This window comes from Uloborus diversus, chromosome 4, assembly GCF_026930045.1.
Source record: "Uloborus diversus isolate 005 chromosome 4, Udiv.v.3.1, whole genome shotgun sequence".
In the NCBI taxonomy this organism is placed as follows: domain Eukaryota; kingdom Metazoa; phylum Arthropoda; class Arachnida; order Araneae; family Uloboridae; genus Uloborus; species Uloborus diversus.
Window position 1 is genome coordinate 75,565,897 of NC_072734.1, and position 21,229 is coordinate 75,587,125.

The 21,229-nt window shown below is 33.3% G+C and overlaps 1 protein-coding gene across 1 annotated transcript in view; it reads right to left on the reverse strand.

Moving 5' to 3' along the window:
• The window catches only part of LOC129221161 (Na(+)/H(+) exchanger beta-like), a 170,886-nt gene extending 150,531 nt beyond the window's left edge, over positions 1–20,355 (reverse strand). The window contains exon 1 of the mRNA XM_054855610.1: positions 18,684–20,355. Within this exon, the coding sequence (XP_054711585.1) occupies positions 18,684–19,062 (379 nt within the window). The 5' untranslated portion in view covers positions 19,063–20,355. The remainder of the gene's footprint in view (positions 1–18,683) is intronic.
• Between the last annotated feature and the right edge of the window lie 874 nt (positions 20,356–21,229).

Here is a 21,229-nt window from a genome sequence, read left to right on the forward strand (position 1 = left end):
AAAAAATAATCATAATTCAGTAGCTCAGGGACTCCCAAACGTTTCTGATTCGCGGCACCCATACAAGAATTCGAATTTTCCCGTGGCACTCTAGTTCATCTCTTTTATGTATATGTATTAATACCATAAACTCTTTGCGGAACCCTAGGGTGTCGCGGCACCCACTTTAGAAACCTCTGCGGTAGCTAGGTATTTTATTACGACGAAATTCTCTGAACGGTTCACTCTGTAACGGTTACGCGACAAACGGTTACTTATCACAAATACCGGAAGATTAAAATCATCAGAGATCATTAGAAATACCGGACACCTGATTATGTCCATTTGCTAATACTGTATAATTCAATTAATGTTAATTTTTATTAGTGCGATTATTTTCCAGAATCTTATTAATTGCAATAAGTTTTATGCAACGAATTTTTTTCATAGAACTGTACGAAACTGCTTCGTTTACCTATTAATGCTCTTTTATGCAAAAAACTTTTTCCAGGGAGTTATTCCTCAAGGAGTTATTGGTTTGGAAAGTAATGCGATTATTAGTGCGTTAATAACCTACAGTAGTTATTTCTCAGAAACCTCCAGTGTGTAGTTCTTGCTCATAACGTCATGGGGAGAAATTATTTTGGTTTTCTTTCTCTCTGTTACGAAATTCTATTCCTTAGAAGAATTCTCATGCAGTGTTCTAGACTGGTATTAAACGGTCTGTTGCCTACGAGTATGCGAGAAGAGTTCGAGACATACAAGATAATACGCGTAAGTTATTTTTGAATAGCTGAATTGGTAAACGCTCACTTTGATTTAGAAGGTCGAAAACCAGACGTTTTACCGTTGTTGCTAAGGTAACTTAGTTCATTTCGTACTTTAGAACTATGGCAACTAGTAGCGTAATATTAAGAGCCTGATTTTGGAAACTGCACCAACTTGCAGTGTTAATGCGCAGGTCCGGCTCTTGGCGTAGGCAACCTAGGCGGTCGCCTAGGGCGGCAGTTTTCATGGATGGCAGATTTCGAAGTTGATTTTTTTTTTTTTTTTTAAGTAGGAATATTTGTTTCAGCGTCCTAAGATTCACTGCTTCAATGCTAAAAAAACAACAACAATATTAATAGTAATAATAATTTAGAATGTGTACCAGTGCTTGGATATGCAAAACATAGTTCAGAATCAAACTAGAATTTATATTTACTTTTATATGCGGCAAATTGCGAGACTTAAAAATCCTTTGAAAATATTAATATCTGTTTCAGCGCCATATGATGTACAGCTTTAATGTTAATAAAAATATAATTCAAAGTGTGTACCAGTGCTTGGATTTACATACCCATTTTAGAATGTAACTAGAATCTCCCTTTAAATGTAAACAATTTACTATTATTTTTATTTCATTAAAATATCTTTATTTTATATTAGTATTATTATTATTCAGTGGGGGGTGCGGCACTTGTCAATATCACCTAGGGCGGCAGAACTACTAGAGCCGACCCTGCTAATACGGCTACTTTTATGTGCCTTAATTTTTAAATTTGATACGAACAAAGTAATGGCTACATTGCACTGTTGAAGGTCAGTAGATAAATTTGTTGAATAGATTATGATGAAAAAATAACGTAGATCATATTAAACTGCAGATTACAGTGGATATATTTTTCGTCCTCATATCAGAGGATTTATGCAAAAATGTTGATTAAAATTGGAATACACCAATAGTTAATTAGTTTGATTATAGAAGATTGCTTTGTCATCGAGTATGAAAGCGCATTCCAAGTTTCAAAATATTCCTATCACAGCAAGTGGGTGAAAATCGAGCTGTAAGACATGAACAAGATATATATCGTCGCCTTTGAGCAACCATAGGATAATTTAGTGTTATTTCCGGAATTAGATGTCTTACTGTTGCTCTAAGGTGACGATATATCGGAGACTGTGAACTAATAGTAGGAACTGAATAAAACAGGCTTATGTGTTAAAATCTGCTGACAGATTATATGGAATTGGCAAATGTCCAGCTAAGATGAGTTCATCTGAATGAGGGGAAAAAGCAAAAAAAAAAAAAAAATTGATGCGACGTGTTCCGCTCATTTTAAAGTGACTCTGCTTAGTTTAAAGGCTAACATATATATATGCAAAAGTTGACATCCCTGAAAACTAATCGATGCGTTCACTTCCGCCAGTAAACCGTATGTTTGCTTTTCCATCTAATCGGTCAGACTGTACTGAGTTAAATTCTGTGGTCAGATGGCAAAATGTTCTAAGACTTTTTTTTAATTCATTTTTTTACGTTATGAATTGTTTTTATGTGTTTATCTGCAAATAATCTACAACCAAAATAATAATAATAATAATAATAATTTCTGAATCATTGTTGGAAAATTTGCAGGCGAAAGAAAAATTTATGATTTTTCCGGATTTATTGAACTTTTAAACAGCTGTAATGAAAAATTTGAAAAAAATGTTTTACTACATTTTGCCATTTGATCACAGAATTTATAGTGTATTTTCGTCAGAACAGAAGAAACCTAAATGGATTTTCTGAAATGACATCAATTCGGTTCTTTACTGCTTCAATAATTATTTCACAAATTTTATCTCAAAACAGTTTCTTCATTTTCCTCGGATATATTCTTAAACAAAATATTAGTTTCCGTGCTCGCCTGTTTCAACGGTAAAACGCTATTTTCATGGCGTTAACCTTCAAAAGGCATAATGAAATCCATTTTTATGGGATTCCATCATTTTGAACCAACGTCCTCCTTCAAGTCAACAACAATAGCTTATTTTGATGAAAATTTGTTTTCGGCAAAAGGTTTGTTTGAATTTCTTGACCTTGCTCTTGGTCTAATCGAATCACTTAAAAAACAGAGGAAGGAAGTTGAGCAAGTGTTGCACGAGGCTCTTACATACGTGGGCACATCATTCCTGTTTGCTGATAGCGATCTGGAATATTGCTGATAAGAGTCCCTCGATCCTTATCGGAAGATTGGTCACAACAGCTTTCCATTTGAGTCGAGATGCATTCTTAAGTCGTCGTCCCAGCTGCCCAAAAGGCGAAGGCACAGTTAAGGTCACAGTGCTAATAAACCGAGCTGATACATATTCACGTCTGGCACGAAATAAGTGCCATTGCGACATGTTGTTCCGTTTCAAGAGACAGGTGGTTGAGCTGAGAAATGCTCGCTTCCTTGACAAGAAGAAAACAAACTACTCATCTCCGATTTATTTGAAGAATGGTGTTTTCGTGATGATTGAATGGTAGAAATTGCGTATATATATATATATATATATATATATATATATATATATATATATATATATATATATATATATATAATGCTTACCAATACCGTACTAAATTCTTATGGTTTAGTTTAAACGTCAAATAGAGGCTATAAATAAAATTTTATTCGTAATAAAAATAATTTCCGTTCTAATTTGAGTTATTAAATGCCGTTATAGGTTAGTGCTGGTAAAACCCAGAAAACGTTTTGCATTCACAATCTATTTTAATAAATTGTATATATAAGGAAGTGTGATTCTTTGTGATCGCTAGTTGCAGTCTTAGCATGTACATATGCACATTGCTTCATTTGTAAGAATGCAGTGCACGATGATATTAACAGCAAAAGGTGCGAGGCAAGATGAATCTCCTATTAAAAATAAAAGATAAGCTAAATGTTGGTAGGGTTACAAAAACCACATCATTAGTCTATCACGTTTTTTTCTCTCTGTTATCCACATAAATAAAATTTAATAGCTCTTTGTGTAAAGGAAGGGCAAAAAAAAAAAAATTTTTTTTGTTCATTGATGTGCAACGAAATCATACACATAAACACATTCTTGGCATTTTCTTGAAGAAAACCTATTTTTCAGTAATGATACTGTAGTTTGTTTAAAACAAATGAATTGTAGAAGAAAATTTGATTGCTTACCGTAACTGTTTACGTTAATCATGAACCAAATCAGACTTACCTAAACAAGAAAAGGCAGTACATTAAAAAGATTGCACATTTGTAAAAAAAATTAAGAAACAAAACAATAAGATATTACAAATATAAGGTACTCTCGTATTAGCTGATTACATAATTTACTAACAATTTTCTACTAAGTTTTCAAGTACTGTCAGTATAATTATATACAATAGAACCTCATAACTCCGGACTAACAGGGGATTTAGGTCTTCCGAATTAATGAAGTACGGATTAAACAAAATACAGTAGTTCCTCGTTTTACGCGGGGGTTACGTTCCACGGAAATGCCGCGTAAATCAAAACCGCATAAATTGAGACTTAATGCTAGTGTTAAAATAGGGGTTTGGTTCCATAGAAAACAAAATACTTCATTCTAGTGATGATTAACTGTATAAGTTTAATGTGTACTTATATCGACTTTCATGTACAACATGCATAAAAAAAACATAAATTAATTTCGTGTCCTGTCTATAAAGAGGAGCTGGCTATGATAGTCTTTTGGCAGTCATTAAGAATTTTTCTCTTAATTCTTTGCAGAGCATTAATTCATCCATGATCACTAGCGTCATTTCCATGATAGAATCTTCCTTCACAAACAAATCAGAAATATCATTTTTATTGTCTAGGAATGGCTCAAAATTTTCAATGTGAACATTTTTGGTTGCGCGTCACCGTCGTCGGCGTCCTCTTTGGTTTTGGCCTCCTTTGTCACTCCTAAAAGCTCTTCTTCCAGTGAGTTCTGAACTATGTCAGTTTAATAACTTTACTTCTGGAAAGAGCTTCGGAACTAATAACATAAAATGTCTACTGTGGCCCAAGCTCGATTATTAGCACGCCAAAATGCAGTTGATTACGCGCAATCTACAATCTTTAGGAATTTGGATTTTGAAAGAATGGAAAATTTTATCTGTTTGCATTGCCGCATCCACGAAAAACCGTAACTCATCTGCGTAAAATAAAATAAAGGTGTCAAATCTTAAACGGCGTATAATCGAAATCGCGTAAAATAAACCCGCGTAAAACGAGGGTCTACTGTAACTTATAAACTAATAAGTCGAGCTACATGAACAAGCTTCTATAAACAATAAAAATTTCATTTGGAATTTAAGAGAGTGAAGTATTAAACTGCAATAGCAAAATATTTTAAGTATAGTATGTGCATTGTGCATACATTAATTTATTTACAATTAACATTAGACAAAAAAACTAATATGCATTGAACATGATGCACTTTGACAACACTAAATTCGCTCTAAAAAAATACATTATTCGCCTTTTATTTATACAGTACGTTCATTTGAATGGCTGTCCGGATAAAGCGAAGTCCGGTTTAATAGGGCCCAGATAAATAAGAGTTTACTGAAATGTAAATTTAAGTTTACCTTTATTCGTTCGCACATTCTTGGTTTTGAAAAATAACCAAATCAGTTAGTTCCGAAACGAGACTGAATATAGTAGTTTTTGACGAAAGGTCTGTTACGAAAAGGTACTGAATTTATTCTGATAAGTTTTAGTAAAGTTTATTTCCAATAATATTGGAATAAATATCAGGCGCTTTTAAACTACATAATTATATATATATATATATATATATATATATATATATATATATATATATATATATATATATATATATATATATATATATATATATATATATATTACGTTAGCATATTCTGTATTTGCTTAAAAGAGAGGAAAATCAAGTACTTTGTCTATTTTTTTTTACACATCTGCTTAAATATCTTTATGAAAGATGTTGGAAATGCTCCAGTACCTCTTTGACATTTCGACACTGCATTTCACTGCAGTAAATTTCAGATGATTGTGGCAAAATTAATACCATTCTTTTTGTTTAGGTTCAACCTGTTTTCCTTATTATTTTAAACTCACTTTAGCCATTTTTTTCAAGAAGTACTGTGTGGCGTAATGTGACTGCAACTGAAAAAAGGGAAATCTTTGAATCTGTTTTTGACAGAGTAAGCGTTCTGTAATCAAGGATTAATTGCTGGAAATAAATATGGGATTCAATCGTTCTATAAATCAAGTTCGTTTCGTTTAGTAAATTAGTTTTTGATCACGGGCTACGGAAACTGTGCAAGTAATTTTGCTATAAAAGTAAAACCAAAAGTCAACCAAGTTCAGGCAAAAGATAAGGGTTATTGTAGAACACAGCTTTAGAAATGTTTTCCATAATTAGTATTCTCGTCGCGTGCTACCGACATATAAAACTGAAGGAACTTATTTTATAGTAATCAAAAGTTTAGGAACAATAATTATAAAAATTACTTGAAAGAAATTATTTATCTGGTTCAAAGGCATCTTGCCTCTTAGGCCTCCTACACACGAAGCAACTTAGATAAATCAACTCTCGAACGGGTAGTTATCAGGTATTGTAACCTGGTAGAAAAGTGCAGGAATTGCCCGGCATCCTTCACGCGACAGTCAACTCATCAGGCACACGAGGCACATGTACCGCCACTCTCAACTTTTTAGTTGATTCAACCCATCCGAATACTGCCAAGCATTCACTCTAAACACGAGTAGACTAGTTGAGTCAACTTAGTTCAGTTTTAACAGCGTTGTGGGGCAATGATCGAATAAATTTGGCTTATTAGTGGAAAAGTTGATGCTATTAAGTTGCCACATGTGAAAAAAACGTAAAACTCCAGTCAACTAATTGACCAGTATTTTTTTCGAAAAGTTGATTCAACAAACCGCATCGTGTATAGGAGGAACAAAGGTCACTTTAAGTAACTATGCCAGAAATGTGATCTAATTAAAATTTTTTAGTAAAAATAGCCACACTTTAAACAATAAGCGTACAATCTTTAAAAATTAACAATATTCGTTTTTATTTCATAGCATCAGAACATTTCTACAATTTTTTGCCCGCATAAAACACTACAACATAAAACAAGAGATTTCAAACACCTTTAAAGTCAGCATTTGAGAGTAGCTTCCAAATAATAGCTTCTGAATAATTGTTTGATTATACAATGATTTGTGTTCAAAGTTGTCAACTCATTTTGTAGAAACAAAAGGCTTACATTAAAACCTTTCCAAATAGAGTGCAGAGTTGGGTCTTCAACAGTTTCTTTTGAAAACAAATTGTACTAAAAAAGATGAAGTGGTACAAAGATTGAATGACTGTACTCATTTTGCGCACAAAGCGGAAGTACCCTCAAACTATTTACTTAAAATTCTATGTCCAATTTCTGTAAAACTCACTTTGAGTGCATAGATATAGGTAACAGCTTAGGAAGTCAAAGGTTATGAGTTCCTTGCGTGCTTTTCTGTTTTGTACAATCTTCTAGAACAGTGATCTTCCACCCGTGGCCAGCTGTGTAGATTTTAATGGCATGTCTCTTTTTCCCTATGTTCTCTGCTTTCCATATTTGCTGGAATTTCGATAAACATTACTGTATCAAATGGAACTTATTGCATTTCAATGTAATATAGCGATTTACAGGTTTAATTTTAAGAACTTTGGACTATTGTATTTTTATGCCTTGTACGTTCAAAAAGATCAGTTTTCAGCAATCACGTCTCATGCTCTCTTCACAATTTTCCTTTTTAGCAGCACTTACGTCTGTGATTCTGCAAAACAACTATATATTGTACAAATTGAAGTGTGTAAAGTCAAAGCTAAGTACAATCGTGTTTTTAATGTGAACATAGTTATAAAAGAGAAAGAATGTCAGAACTCTCACTAAAAAAATCACCTTTTTGAAAATCTTAACTGCATTTTTTTAAATCATGTTTCGTCATTTCAATTACACTTAGTGCTAAATATCGATTTTCACTAATTTTAAAACTAAACGGAAATTCGTTCTAAAACTTAGGCGTGTCTCCCTCTAAGCTGAAATACGTATAACTTGATCAATGTCTTTTTGTGATAAAAATTTGGCCTTTTGTTAAAATATAGTTGAAGACCACTGTTCTATAAGAAAAAGAAACGAATCTTCGAATTTTAAAACAGCGAGTGAAAAATTACCAGAATTTCAGTATATCTATCATGAAAGACTAAAAACATTAAACAGCCCTTTATTACTTACAAACGAATAGTTATGCAGCACAAATTAGCGTTTCAATTATTTCTGTCTTGGATAAATACTAAGCATTTGTAAAATCCGTTACTTTAGCGGGTCTGTGATCGTTGAAATTTGCTATCTTAATCATAGCGACAGTGATGGATGCCTCGATTACATTCAAGTCATTTTTTTCGGAAAACACATAACTTTCCCAAATTTTGGATTTTCTTGGAATTTGCAACAAAAGAATACAACTTGCTGGCAACTAAAACGAGGAACTTTTTCCGATTCCTCTTTGACTACGTTGGCGAGAAAATACTATTCTTTAAACTAAATGTTATTCCACTCACACCAACAGCAAGAATACGTTTTTACATTTTATATCACAGCGAAACTAACAAAACACGGTCCTCTAAGAAGTGACAGTAATTTTGAATAACGGAAATAATGGACAGCCCCCCAATGAGCTGGCATAAAGGAGTTAATGTATGCATAACCATTGAAGTGAGTTGAAACATTTTGTTTTTGTCGTCATTGGTGTGAAAACAACATGAATGCATAATTTTCTGTCACCTTGAATGTCTTGAAAAATTTCGAATTGAAAATAATGCAATTTGTTGACAACTAACACAATGAGTTTTTGGAAATTTTGCACCACTTAGCTCAAAGCTTTTTGAGAACTTTTTCTCGAAGTATGATTTAAGTAGCAGCAAAATCAAGTCTGCTGCAATGCTACTAATTGCACCACTCTATTCAGATATTTAGATTGTACAGTCAAAAAAAAAAAAAGTTCTGTCCTTTTTCTCAATCAATTATTTAAGCACGAAATAAAGTACATTTACGTAAAAGGATGAACTAGGGAGTGGCAATGAACTTTCCTATATTTCAATACTACTGTTTGCACATTGTTCAGACTCTCAGTTCGTGTCATTCAAATGCATTTCTCTATAATGTTTTCTACGGACTTTTTCAGCAGAGAAGGAAACCAAGAAGGAATCCAGCTTCGGGTGTTGTAGGGAGTCATTATGTGAAAGAGGGAGTAAAAGTACAATTTTCGGGCTCAAACAGAGGAGTCTATGCTTTAGGGAAATTGTTTCGAAATATAAGTACCTCCGCCCCCTCTCTGAATCCGCTCCTAAAGGAAACATGCTTTCAGCAGCAGTTTTCAGAAGTTTTCAGCAGACTGATTTAAGAAAAAAATATTTTAGATGTTTTAACATTATGCTCAACATTAGAAATGCTCAGACATTCAGAGTGTAATGTAAATGAGGCAGTGAGAAGCAAAGAGATGTAAGTGGACAAAGTTTCGAGTAAACGCTATTGAAAGTTCAGATCCTAGGTAGGCTTTCATTAAATTTTTCATCTAAATCCTGCTGTATAGCAAGAGCCACCATAGCTACTATGTAGAACTATTTCTTGCTCTAAAGCACTGGAGAGGTTCTCCTACCATTTGTACTGATTATCTCTAAACGTTTAATTTTGACACTTACATCCCTTTGCTTCTCACTGCCTCAAATGTGTGCTCAATGCGAGATTTTACTTTGCTGTTTATTGCTATATGGTGCTTTGCAAGAATTAATCTGACACACTGATAATGCAACTTTAAGTTGTCTTTGAAAAAAAAATTCCATGATAGATCGTTACTTCTGAGATTGTCTTGTTGTTGTTGATGTTCCCCTTGGTCCAGACCCCTAGACCAAGTCCAAGAAATCGTGTCACACTAAAGGGTCAAAAACACACCCACGCTCCTCTGACACTTGCCCCACGGTGGCGCCAGTAAAAGAGATAATATGAGAGGGAGAGGCAATATCCGAACATGGGGTAGGTATAAAAGGCCCTTGTCGAACGGTCGAAGACCATGCTTCTAATGCGGCCAGATCATGCCCTAGCTAAGGCAGTTTGGGCAAGTCTTGAGCGGGTGTTCTGCAAAGGACAATCCATGATACTCTTCAGCGTACCAATCGTGTTCAGGAGGAATCCTCCAAGTTGATTTTACTTTGTCAACAAACATGGAATGAATCTCTGAGACTCTTAAAACTAATGATAGGGCTGTGGAGAGGTTACTACCTTCCGCGGCGAGTGGGTCAGCGGCATCATTACCGTGGATGCCATCATGAGAGGTAATCCACTGTAAGCACACAAAGCCTGCCTGGGATAACGTAGTCAATTTCCTAGCTTACTAGATTGTCTTAGCAGCTAAGAGTGATCGTTGCTATTGATAGCTTCTGTGTAGGTGAGTCTGTTTGCGTATGACAACGTCTTTGCTATTGAGGACAATGAGCTGTTGGGCATATCTTAGCAGTCAGTCTTTGCTATTTAGTACATTATTGAAACGAAGTGAATTTTGATTCTTGAAATCTTTTTTGCCACTGATTTTTAACGGAGGGAATCCTCGTTATTAGAGTGCAGCTGAAAATCCCTTTACTTACTAATTTAAAACTGCAAAACTACAAAACACTTTTTGTTTTATTTGTAAAGAATTAGTATTTACACTAAATTATGCTGCACTAAGTTACCTAACATAAATTGTAAGTTTTGGTTAAAAAAACATGGAGTCGTATTGTTTAGACAAATTTTTGTCAAACTCTATTTTTGGCCAATTTTAAATTTTGGAGGGTTGTTTCGGACAAAACATTAAAATGTTGAAATAAAAACAAATAGTTCATAAATAACATTTTAATGTGCAAAAATTGAAACGAATAAAGTAGTTGGTTACTTAGAATAGTATACAAGTCTAAAATAAGTAATAATTTTTTATAAAAGTTGAAAAATATAGCATATGGTTGGTTTAGGTCTAACTGAAACAAATTCATTTTAAACTTTGGAACATAAAATCATGTCTTTTCATAAATTCATAATAAAAGTCTTAACGAGCTTTCTTGGCTTCTCTATTAAAACGGTGCTTGATATTTAGTTGCTCTGCATATTTGTAAACCAAATATAAAAACCCGTTCTTACTCAAAGGTATAAGTTGACTATCTAAATTTTTAATGTGATCATAAAGTATTTTTTCTTGTTCATCTGTGAATGTTCTTGGGAAAATTTTGTGATTTCTTAAGACAGGCTTCATTACCACTTCTTTGTTTTCCCTTAAAGCTTTGATCCTATCACCCAAAGTACGTTTTGGGACTAAATATCTTTCACTAGCTGTTTTAATTGTCATTTTATTAAGTCCAACTTTTTCAATGGCTTCTTTCATATTTGTTTCTCTCATCCCATTTATGTCGTGATTTTTCCATTTGGACAAAGAAAAAACACCGTCAGTATTTTATTTTGGTGCCACTAACTTTGTCCGATACAACCCGAAATTGGTTTGTCCGATACAACCCGACTGTAAATCTACAGTTGTTTAACCATCACTAGGTTATTACTTAAGCTAGACACTTTTATAGCTCATAATACTTAGATTAATATACTATCAATCTAAAGGTAAAACAATGAAACAATATAACTTGCTCTATGTGTAAATATATGTCCCAAAAGTTAAGTTCGTGCACTGCAATTTTCTCAGCAAACAAACAACTAGCTTTGCACACCAGAACTAACGGTTGATTTGAACCAATATGGCGTCTGTGGCTTTCTTCCTCAATACGGCACACTATGTTGACCCAGTACGTGCTGCCCCTGGCGGCGAAATTAAGAAGCAGCCTTTGTCCGGTACTACCCGCTGTCCGATACTAAACGACCTTCCCCTATTTATTTATAATTTAATTAGTTATGACCAACTGTACAACATAAAAGTAACTTCAGAAAACCTACTACAGTTGCTAGAGGTTCTTTGTTTTTTATTCTTCGTAATTTTGTTTTGTTTATCTATTAATTGATTCCTGTTATTGTTTTCAATAGACATAAACTTTATTCAACAATTTCCCGATTGTTTTCAATTCATACTTGTTTTTACAATTACGATAATAATGAATATTACTTTTGAAAATGAACTATAGATACTACAGCACCCTCCACCCCTCTTCCAAAAAGGAAGGGAAATGGATAAAGAGTTTCGTTCGAGAAAGGAAAAATTGAAAAGAGTTAAAATAAAGTAAACGAAAGTCCCTTATAAATCAGTTCAGGAAAAATATCAAAACATTCATAACCAGTAATGGTCAAGAAACTCAAAAATAATAAGAACGACATTTTGAAAATATAACTTTTTTGGTGAGTCACAACAATCTATTGACTCCACAGTTTCTGGAAAGCATGATGCCGATGACAACTCCAGTTTTAAATCGCATGCGGCGTGCGCGTGAAGTTGATATAATACATGCAGCAGGTGACAACGCGAAATTAAAGTGCGAAATTCAGCGCGCAGAAAGCATTCACAGCGGTGTGTTGCCGGGCTGGAAAAATAAAGTGAACAACAGCTGTCTCGGAAGAATGTCGTGAATGTCAAAATGCTATTGCATCACGATATCCTTTGACAGTTTCTTTTTTCTTTTTTCAGTAGCGTTGCTATTAAAGTTGCAGTTATTATTTAAATTTGTTGAAATCAATGACAGACATGTATTTTCGTTAAAAAAAATGGCAGAAAATGGTAAAAAAGAGCATGTTACTTGTGCTTAATGCTTTATCTTGATAAAATCTTTAAACAATTTTTATTTTCAAAAAATATTTTCTACAACGACAAAATTGAGCTACACATAATTGAATCATTTAATTTAAACTCCAGTCAAGAACCAAGTTTTTAAATTTTCGGGACAACATTTTTAGCATTATATATATATTAAAATTTTCCATAAGAGGTAAAAAATTTTTTAAACATTTATTTGTTGATGTAATCATTCGAACGAATCTCTCAATAACGAATCGTTTGTAGAGATCACTCGAAAATCATTTATTGTTTTGTGAAATAATTCAAACGAATCCCTCTATAACATATAAGTCTAAAGAATCACTCGACGACGAACCATTTGACGGTTTAATTATTCAAACGAATCTCGCAATGACGGATCACTCAAAAGAATCATTCGATAACCAATCATTTGGTGATGTAATCATTCTCAGAAGAATCTCTCAATAACAGATCATTCACAGAAAAAAACTAGAGAATCCATTCTTCCTGTTATCAAATCATTCGAATGAATCTCCGTATAAACCGAAAAAATCTATCTAAAGATTCAATTACCCGATTGGGCTCGTGAATACTTGCAAATAAGAATTCTTCCTGAAAAAATTGACATCTAAATCGAGCCAGCATCAGCAGTCCAGCCTGGTTTATCTCTACTATCCACCTTACGTAACACCTTTTGCAACATTTTCCTTTGAATTTGATTTCCTTAACATTCTGTGAAGAAGTGGCTATTTTTATCGTGCTTGAAATCGAAAGAATCCGAAGAAAGCTTTTCCGCAAAGGCGGCATGGTTTGTTCAGCAAGCTGCTTCTGCGAAAGCTATTTGGATTCGAATTCGGAAAAGGTTTTATAAAATTGGAACGTAAAAAGTTTTTTCTCAGAGAACAATCGTTTCCATGTTTCCATTTGAGAATACAGTATCCGAAACTGTTTTAACTGGAACGTCGTTCAACTCGCGGATTCAGGGTCTACGTCCCCTATGAATACTGGCATGAGGTCACGCCCCCTCCATTATACAGTGGCCGCCGCTTATATGAATCACATTTGTTCTAAGCAATTTTGATTCCATAAAGTGACTGATTCAATAAAGCGGCTAATTCAAACAAGCTGGATTTTATTCTGTTTTTGACAATTTGATTCATGAAGCGGCTGATTCAATTAACCACCGATTTAATTAACCGGCGTCCACTGTATATGGTTTGGTAATATTGACAGCGATTATCAAGTGTAACTCAGCAATTCTAGAAATTCCAAAGATGGTCCTGTCCCGATAGATTCCGCGTGTGTGCTGCAGTGTTTCTTTAAATTAACAAGGACGTATTCAAAAAAAAAAAAAAAATCAAGCAATATTAAAATTTCAATTATAATAACGTTCAATCTTCAAATCCTTTGCACAAATTCAGTTAATGCTTTTCGATAACTGCAACCGTGTTCGCTTCATGTATAGAAGATTAAATATACGCAATTACTATAGATTCTTTCTGCATATATTATGCTTATTTATTGAAAACAAAGTAATGAGCTATTGAATTAATATCATGTATCGAAATTCTTACAATTACAAAGTAAACTTCGAATGTTTTATTTATTCACTTGATAAAAATTACAACACGTTACAGTGTAGTTATGTGTTTTGTAATTGTAGTACTTATAAAATCAAATTATAGTGTCGGCAATTGTTGCAATTATACCTAATCTATAAAAATTGCAGGAAACATTATGTTCATAATGGCAACACGAAAAGCAGAGCCTCAGTTACGAAACTAAATTTAAAGAAGGGAAACATAACTAAAGTATTTGATTTTTTTTCTGCGCCTTAAATGTGCATAAAGATAAGCATTTTTGGAAAATTTGATTTTGTTCTTCTTTTGGAAATTATGATTTGAAGCAGAATTCGTTCGCGCCCTTTTGATCGTTTTTTTTTTTTTTTTCGTGGGGAGAGGTGAAGGGAAGGAGAGTTTATTTCTTCTTTTGGTTCTTTTTTGCATATTTCATTATTTAAATTCTCATTATTTTATTCTCATTCATCTGGTACATTTTCGGTATTATTTTGATCATTAGTTTGATTTTCTGTAATTTTTTACATTTTCGATCATTTTGGCATTCATTGATTTTTCCATCGCTACAGCAACGATTTCGATTCCCTCGCAACTGCAATATTGTGAAGAAATTATTGTTCATATTTAGCCGCATTAGATTTCAACGGTAAGAAAAAGTATCGGTGAAATGTTTCAATTAGCGATTATAACTGCATTATTTACGGGTAAAAAACCTGTATTTTTGCCTTAAAGCAAACGGAATATTTATTTGTGCTATGCCTCAAAAAGTCTTAGAAGATCTGAAGACAGTTCAAAGCAATTGCTTCATAATGTATTCATATATGGCTATCATAGCTTGTGGTTGACATTTCAACCACAAGCTATGATAGCCATATCTAATTGGAAACACGTATACAAAACGAAAAGCACATTTAGGGTATAAAAGTCTCACTTAAATAAAATTTATATATAAATTCAGTACAGCGTTTTTAAGAGATTTTGTTTTATATGAAGTCGTAAGAAGCAAAGGGATGCAAGTGGACATTTGCAAGTTTCAGCAAAAAGCGTTTTTAGTTGCGGTCCTAGGTATGCTTTCATTAAAAAGTTATGATAAAGGGGTGTGAGTGCCAAAATTAAAAATTCGGAAAAAACTAGTCCAATTGCAGGAGAAACTCGCCTCAGTTTTGAGGCAAGAGTTGGTACTAGTAGCCCTGGTGTCTGCAGGTATCCTCTTCTAAAGCAACGTTTCTCAGCCTTTTTTGACCCGCGAGCTTGAAAGAGCTTTAAAAAAAAAAAAAAAAAAAAAAAAACTCGTGCACAGGAGATTATTTTTTTCTTCTTTTTTTTTCTTTTACCAAAAAAAAAAAATCATTTGCGGACCGTTAAAAACATGTGGTATTTTACACACCGGTGGGGTCCCTCTCCCCTTTTTGGCAGTAAAAACAGCTTTCGTCCGGCAGATCGTTAAACGCTTGTGAAATTTCTTTTCGAATCGCTAAGGTTTTTTTCCTTTTCTTACATTTTTACAAAATAATAATAATAATAAGTGAATTAATAAATACATAAATAAAACTTTATTTGTTGTTACAGAACTGCTTCAAAAATATTTGAAAGTTAAAAATAAGAAATGTAATTATCGTATTATAAGCATACATATGTAACATGCATTGCTGAAAAAATCATTGAAAACTAAGAAAAATACTCCCAAAATTCAGGTAAAAGATAAAGATATAGTATAGGATTTTTACAATGGCGTTTTCTGTCTTCTTCTTATTATTTATTTTTTTAAGGAAAAATTTTGCGTAGACGAACACAAATCTCGAGAACCGGTCAATTTTTGGTTGAGAATAAAGTAACTCCTCAAAGTAACCCTTCAGAGGCATAAAAACTCCTAAGCTCATGAGAAGCCCCTTAGAAGGCTAACAGCTCCTCCTAAAAGCTCACGAGGAGCACAAATCAACTTAAGTAACTAGGTTTATCTCCAATTATTCTCAAGTATTATTGATCAGAAACTGTTTAGATCTTAAAGCCCTTATTTGAACTAGTACTAAATATTATCTCACTAATAACGTTACAAAAAAAAAAATGGAATGCGCTAGAAAATGGTTTAATCAACAGATTAATTGTACAACACAGAAAGTTACAAAAAAATGCTGAAGCGAGCGATCAGCGGTAGTGATGCTGATCTCTCTCCAGCGCCGTAGCCTTGCCGCTTCGGCTCGGAGGACCGAGAGGCAGTAACCGTAGCGAGCTTTGCATGTTTGGCAAATTTTTCAGCGCTTGTACCTCACCATTTAATTTAGGCTAGCTGCGTCACCCGGCTTTACACGGTCTACCTCGAAAATAAAAGTTATGTCAAGTGTCTGGTGTTCAATAATCAGGCTTGAACAAAAAATAAATAAATAAATAAATAAAAATAAAATCAGTAAAATTTTGGGGCAGATTGCGGAAAAATAACCAGAAAGGAAACATTTTAAATCCCCCGATTACAGGAAAATACTCAAAACAAAATCCAGAATATTATTTATTTTCGAGAAAGAAAATGGCAACAGATCTTTCTTCTGAATAATTTTCTTCGCGCTACAAAGTTTAATAAAAGCATTGTTACGGAAAGTTGAGATGAAGCAATGAATAATAATTTGAATGGAGGAAAGCCTTCGAAAAATAGGGATTTTATGTCGAAATCCGAGTATCATAGTTAATAGTTTTTAATTGATATCTTTGCTAATTATTATCGGAGGAATATGTTAAATAGCCAAACATAAAGACGGGAAAATTACAAATTTATCGATATCTGGCTCGGTGGTCACTTTACTGGAGTTTGGGAGAAGTAACTCGAACATCGATACATAGGTACATACAGAGGTACGTACGCTCAGTTTTTAGTTATATAAGATATTCTAATGATTCTAATGCCATACAGTAGGATTTTTTTTTTTTTTTCATTTTTCTTCTTCTGAGAAATGTGCTTATTTTTTGTACAGTGATTTTAGTAGCTTGATAAATAAAAGATTTTTTTAAGATTTTGATATTTTTCAACCTACCAATAATAATTTGAGAACAATTAGAGATGGAGTACTGTATCTGCGTTGATTCGTGCCTCACCCGTAACATCATCTGAACTATTTAATGCGATTCATAAAACACTCTCTCTCTCTCTCTCTCTCTCTCTCTCTCTCTATATATATATATATATATATATATATATATATATATATATATATATATATATATATATATATATATATATATATATATATATATATATATATATATATATATATATATTATATTATATATATATATATATATATATATATATATATATATATATATATATATATATATATTATATTATATATATATATATATATATATATATATATATATATATATATATATATATATATATATATATATATATATATATATATTTATTATATATATATATATATATATATATATATATATATATATATATATATATATATATATATATATATATATATATATATATATATATATATATATATATATATATATATATATATATATATATATATATATATATATATATATATATATATATATATATATATTACAAGCACACATTTGAAAATAGTCGATATTCCCCAGAAGGTTGATGGAGTTTGTTCAATGTATTATTAGCACTGATATTTTAATTTACAACCAATTGATGCCTTATCACCAATATCACCTCTTTACTCTTAATTATTGCTACAGGGGGTAAAATTTAATGCGGGATGAGAAATTCTCACTGAAGTTTCTCCGATCTCTTCTTTGAAAATCGTTCGGACGAGAATGCATAAATTTTGGGGATTATCTCCCCTCCCAAAGCTAAATTTTGAAATTTTAACTTTAGTACAGTTGCTGCTGTTTCTCACCTGGACTAGCTCTCAGCTTAACTAGATCCACGAGCCTAGAAATCTTTGAAAAATCCAAAACAAATAGAGGAAATTAAAATATCTCTTCCTTATCTAAACACAGACAAGTCAGAATACGACTGGGTAGTATGTAGCAGGGGTCGGTTCAAACACAAATAGGGTCCGTTTTGAGGCCGCGTCACAAAAATTTTTATCGTAAAAGCGACCACTTCATAAAATTTTACATCTTTAAGTTTACCATTCACAAAATTTCATTTGTCAAAAGTTCTTTTATCTCTTTTAATCTCTATCAGCTGGTCTGAAATCAAAATATCAATTAAAAAAACTAAGTCATTTTCAGTAAGATTAGGTCAAAGTGTTTTCTGATTAGATTTTAGATAGCTAAACATGCTAAATACGATATGACTGGATTTGTTTTCACAAAAATAAGTAAAAGAAAAATCTCTCTCTTTTTTTTTTCGCAAAAAGGAAAAAAGTTCACTTAAACTATCTTTTTTTTCCGTGCAAAATGCGGACCTTAAACTAAAATCTGGATCGACCCCTCTATCTAGTGCAAGCTGGCTACACTTTGCAACTCAGTACATATCCGACATTTCAAATATGCCCTGATCCCTTTTCCATGAGTAACACTTATTTTAGTTCCTGTTCTAGACGAAGTAAAATTTTGAAATATTCACCTGTTTTAGCCAAGGCTCCGATAAATATCCACAACGCCACTTGCAGAGCAGGGTTGAGGTGCACGAGATTGTCTAACGAAATAAGTTTAAACCGATGATCAGGAGGATGATGCTTTTTGTCGTACAGTTCTTCCTCCAAAGTCAGAAGATCGTATGATAAAGGAACACGATTCACCTCGTCGTCTTCTTGGTTGTTGTATGAGTTCTCTTCTACACTCACTTCCACTGGAAGCAAAATATCTGACACGTCTGGCACCCCATCTTCATAGTAAGTTCTTGCTCTGGTGATGGGGGCGTCCGTTACTGTCTCCTGGCACAGTGACAATGTATTGATGATTGTGAGTATGTACAGAATAAGCACACAAGAAACTAAACGCATGATCTCACGCAAATACCACAATTGCAGAGATATTGTCTTGGAAATTGGTCTCCCTCACAAGTTCGATAATTCAGGTTTGACGAATTTCACCCATTTTAGATGACATAGTTATTCGATCGAATGCTGATATTTAAATGGAAGTTGAATAAAAGCACCAAAATGTATATTTTCTCAAAGTGGTAAATATTTCAGAGAAGATAAGTTTTTAAGAAACAAGACAAGCTTTCTTCCCTTTTTTCATGAAAATGACGGAGCTTTTAAAAATGACGAAGTCTTAAAAAATAAGAAGAATTTTTCCTTTTTCTGTTAGTTCAGGGAAACTTATTTCAAAATGTAGTTTTGCTTATATCTTGATAAATTTCATTACTTGCCTAACAATAAGTGTTCAAAATGCAGTGAGATCACGGGAAGTTTGATAACCCCTGATGCAGGGTACTATTTGAACAAACATCTAGTCTTTTTATTTGTATCATTTTTGGTGATTGTAATGTGTAAAGTAGCATTTGTAAAAGAAAACCAAGATGATCTCATATAATTTCTCTGGAAAAATTGTCAAGACGTTGAACATTTAAAAAATTTGATGATATCTGTTATGATGTTTAATTATGTGCATAGTTTTATGGCAATAAAGACTTGTAGAATGGACTTCTTGGTTTACAAAAACAGTTCATATCGATGCAGATTTAGTATTTTCTGTAACTTTTACTACAAAATGCTCTCGGTTTAAAAAATATATAAAAACAACGCGTTAAGTTAGTTTTTATTTCTAAGAAAAAGTTCACTTCTATGTACGTTTCGAGGAACAGGACACTTTCAGACAATTTTACTACAGAATGCTTACGTACCTAAATCTGATTTCGGACTGTTACGTTTGATAAAATCGCTTCCAACACTGGGTAAACAAACAAGCGTCAAATTGCTTTCTGTTTCTGCCTTCCAGTACATAATGGTAGAAATACGATCTACTTCTTTTGTGTTGACAGAGGAAAGCCATCCAACTACCGCGGCAGATGCGACTATCGTCAACAAAGCAAAATGACAAAGTTCTCTCGGATTCGCAATTCGCAGGTAATCACATTGCTGACATGCCGTGACTTATTCCCTTTATTTATACCACACGTGTGACGTCACCGTTTTCAAATCTGGCATTGGAAATGATTGGAACGAAGGACGAGCAATGGAAAAATTCGCACCGATTCTTCGCGCTAAACGTGCCTCTCCTGAAAAGACATCCTCCTTTGCAGTAATGAACTCTGGTGTGAGGGTTTGATCCATGATGCGATTATTGCCCAGGTTTTGTGACGAAACGCATGGGACTGCCGAGGGAATTTTTGAGGTGTATTTCTGCACGTTTGTTGTACAAATACACCTGTTCCGTGTTTTCGAGCGCTTATTGGAGGAGACGAGAGAGCGAGAGAGAGTCTTTAGTTTCACATGCTGTTAGAGAAGATGACGTAGATTTCGTCGTTCTGCATCGCTGAGTTTAATTATGAGGAGAGATCGCATTATTTTTGCCAGAGACTTTTCCTCTTACCCTTGTTTTCTCCTCTCCCTCTGTCAGATACCGGACGAGTGATCATACCGATTGGATTTGCCGGCTGGACACAGCAGCGAGTTAACCATGTCGCAATTACAAGGAACTCTAGCACCGTAAGTGCCCAGAAAGGAATACGAAAATGGGCATGAAAAAGGGTTAAAGTAGATCTGTTTTTAGTGAGCAGAAGTATTGTAGTATTGGGTATCAGTTTAGACGAGTTGTAAATGGTCTGCATTAAAATTTACCTATACTCAGGGCCGGATTACTCTATGGCAGCGATTATAAACCAGTTGTCCAGCGGACCGGCAACGGCCCGCTGAGAATTTGACCGGTCCTCAAAAGATTTTTGCCTACCCATGTTAAAAAAAATTCCTTACTCAAGAAAAGAAAACACTATATTGATAATAATAATATCTTATACAACATCTTTTACTCAAATTTTGAGACTAATTTTCGCACTTTTATATAATTTTTCAGTAATATTTATTACTTATGTATAATTATGATGATAATTATTCATTTTATTTTTAAATTCTATTTTTTTTTGTAACAGTTATTTAACACTAAGCAAAGTTTTATTTACGTATTTATTAATGAACTATTTACCATTACTAGCTTGTAAAAAATGAA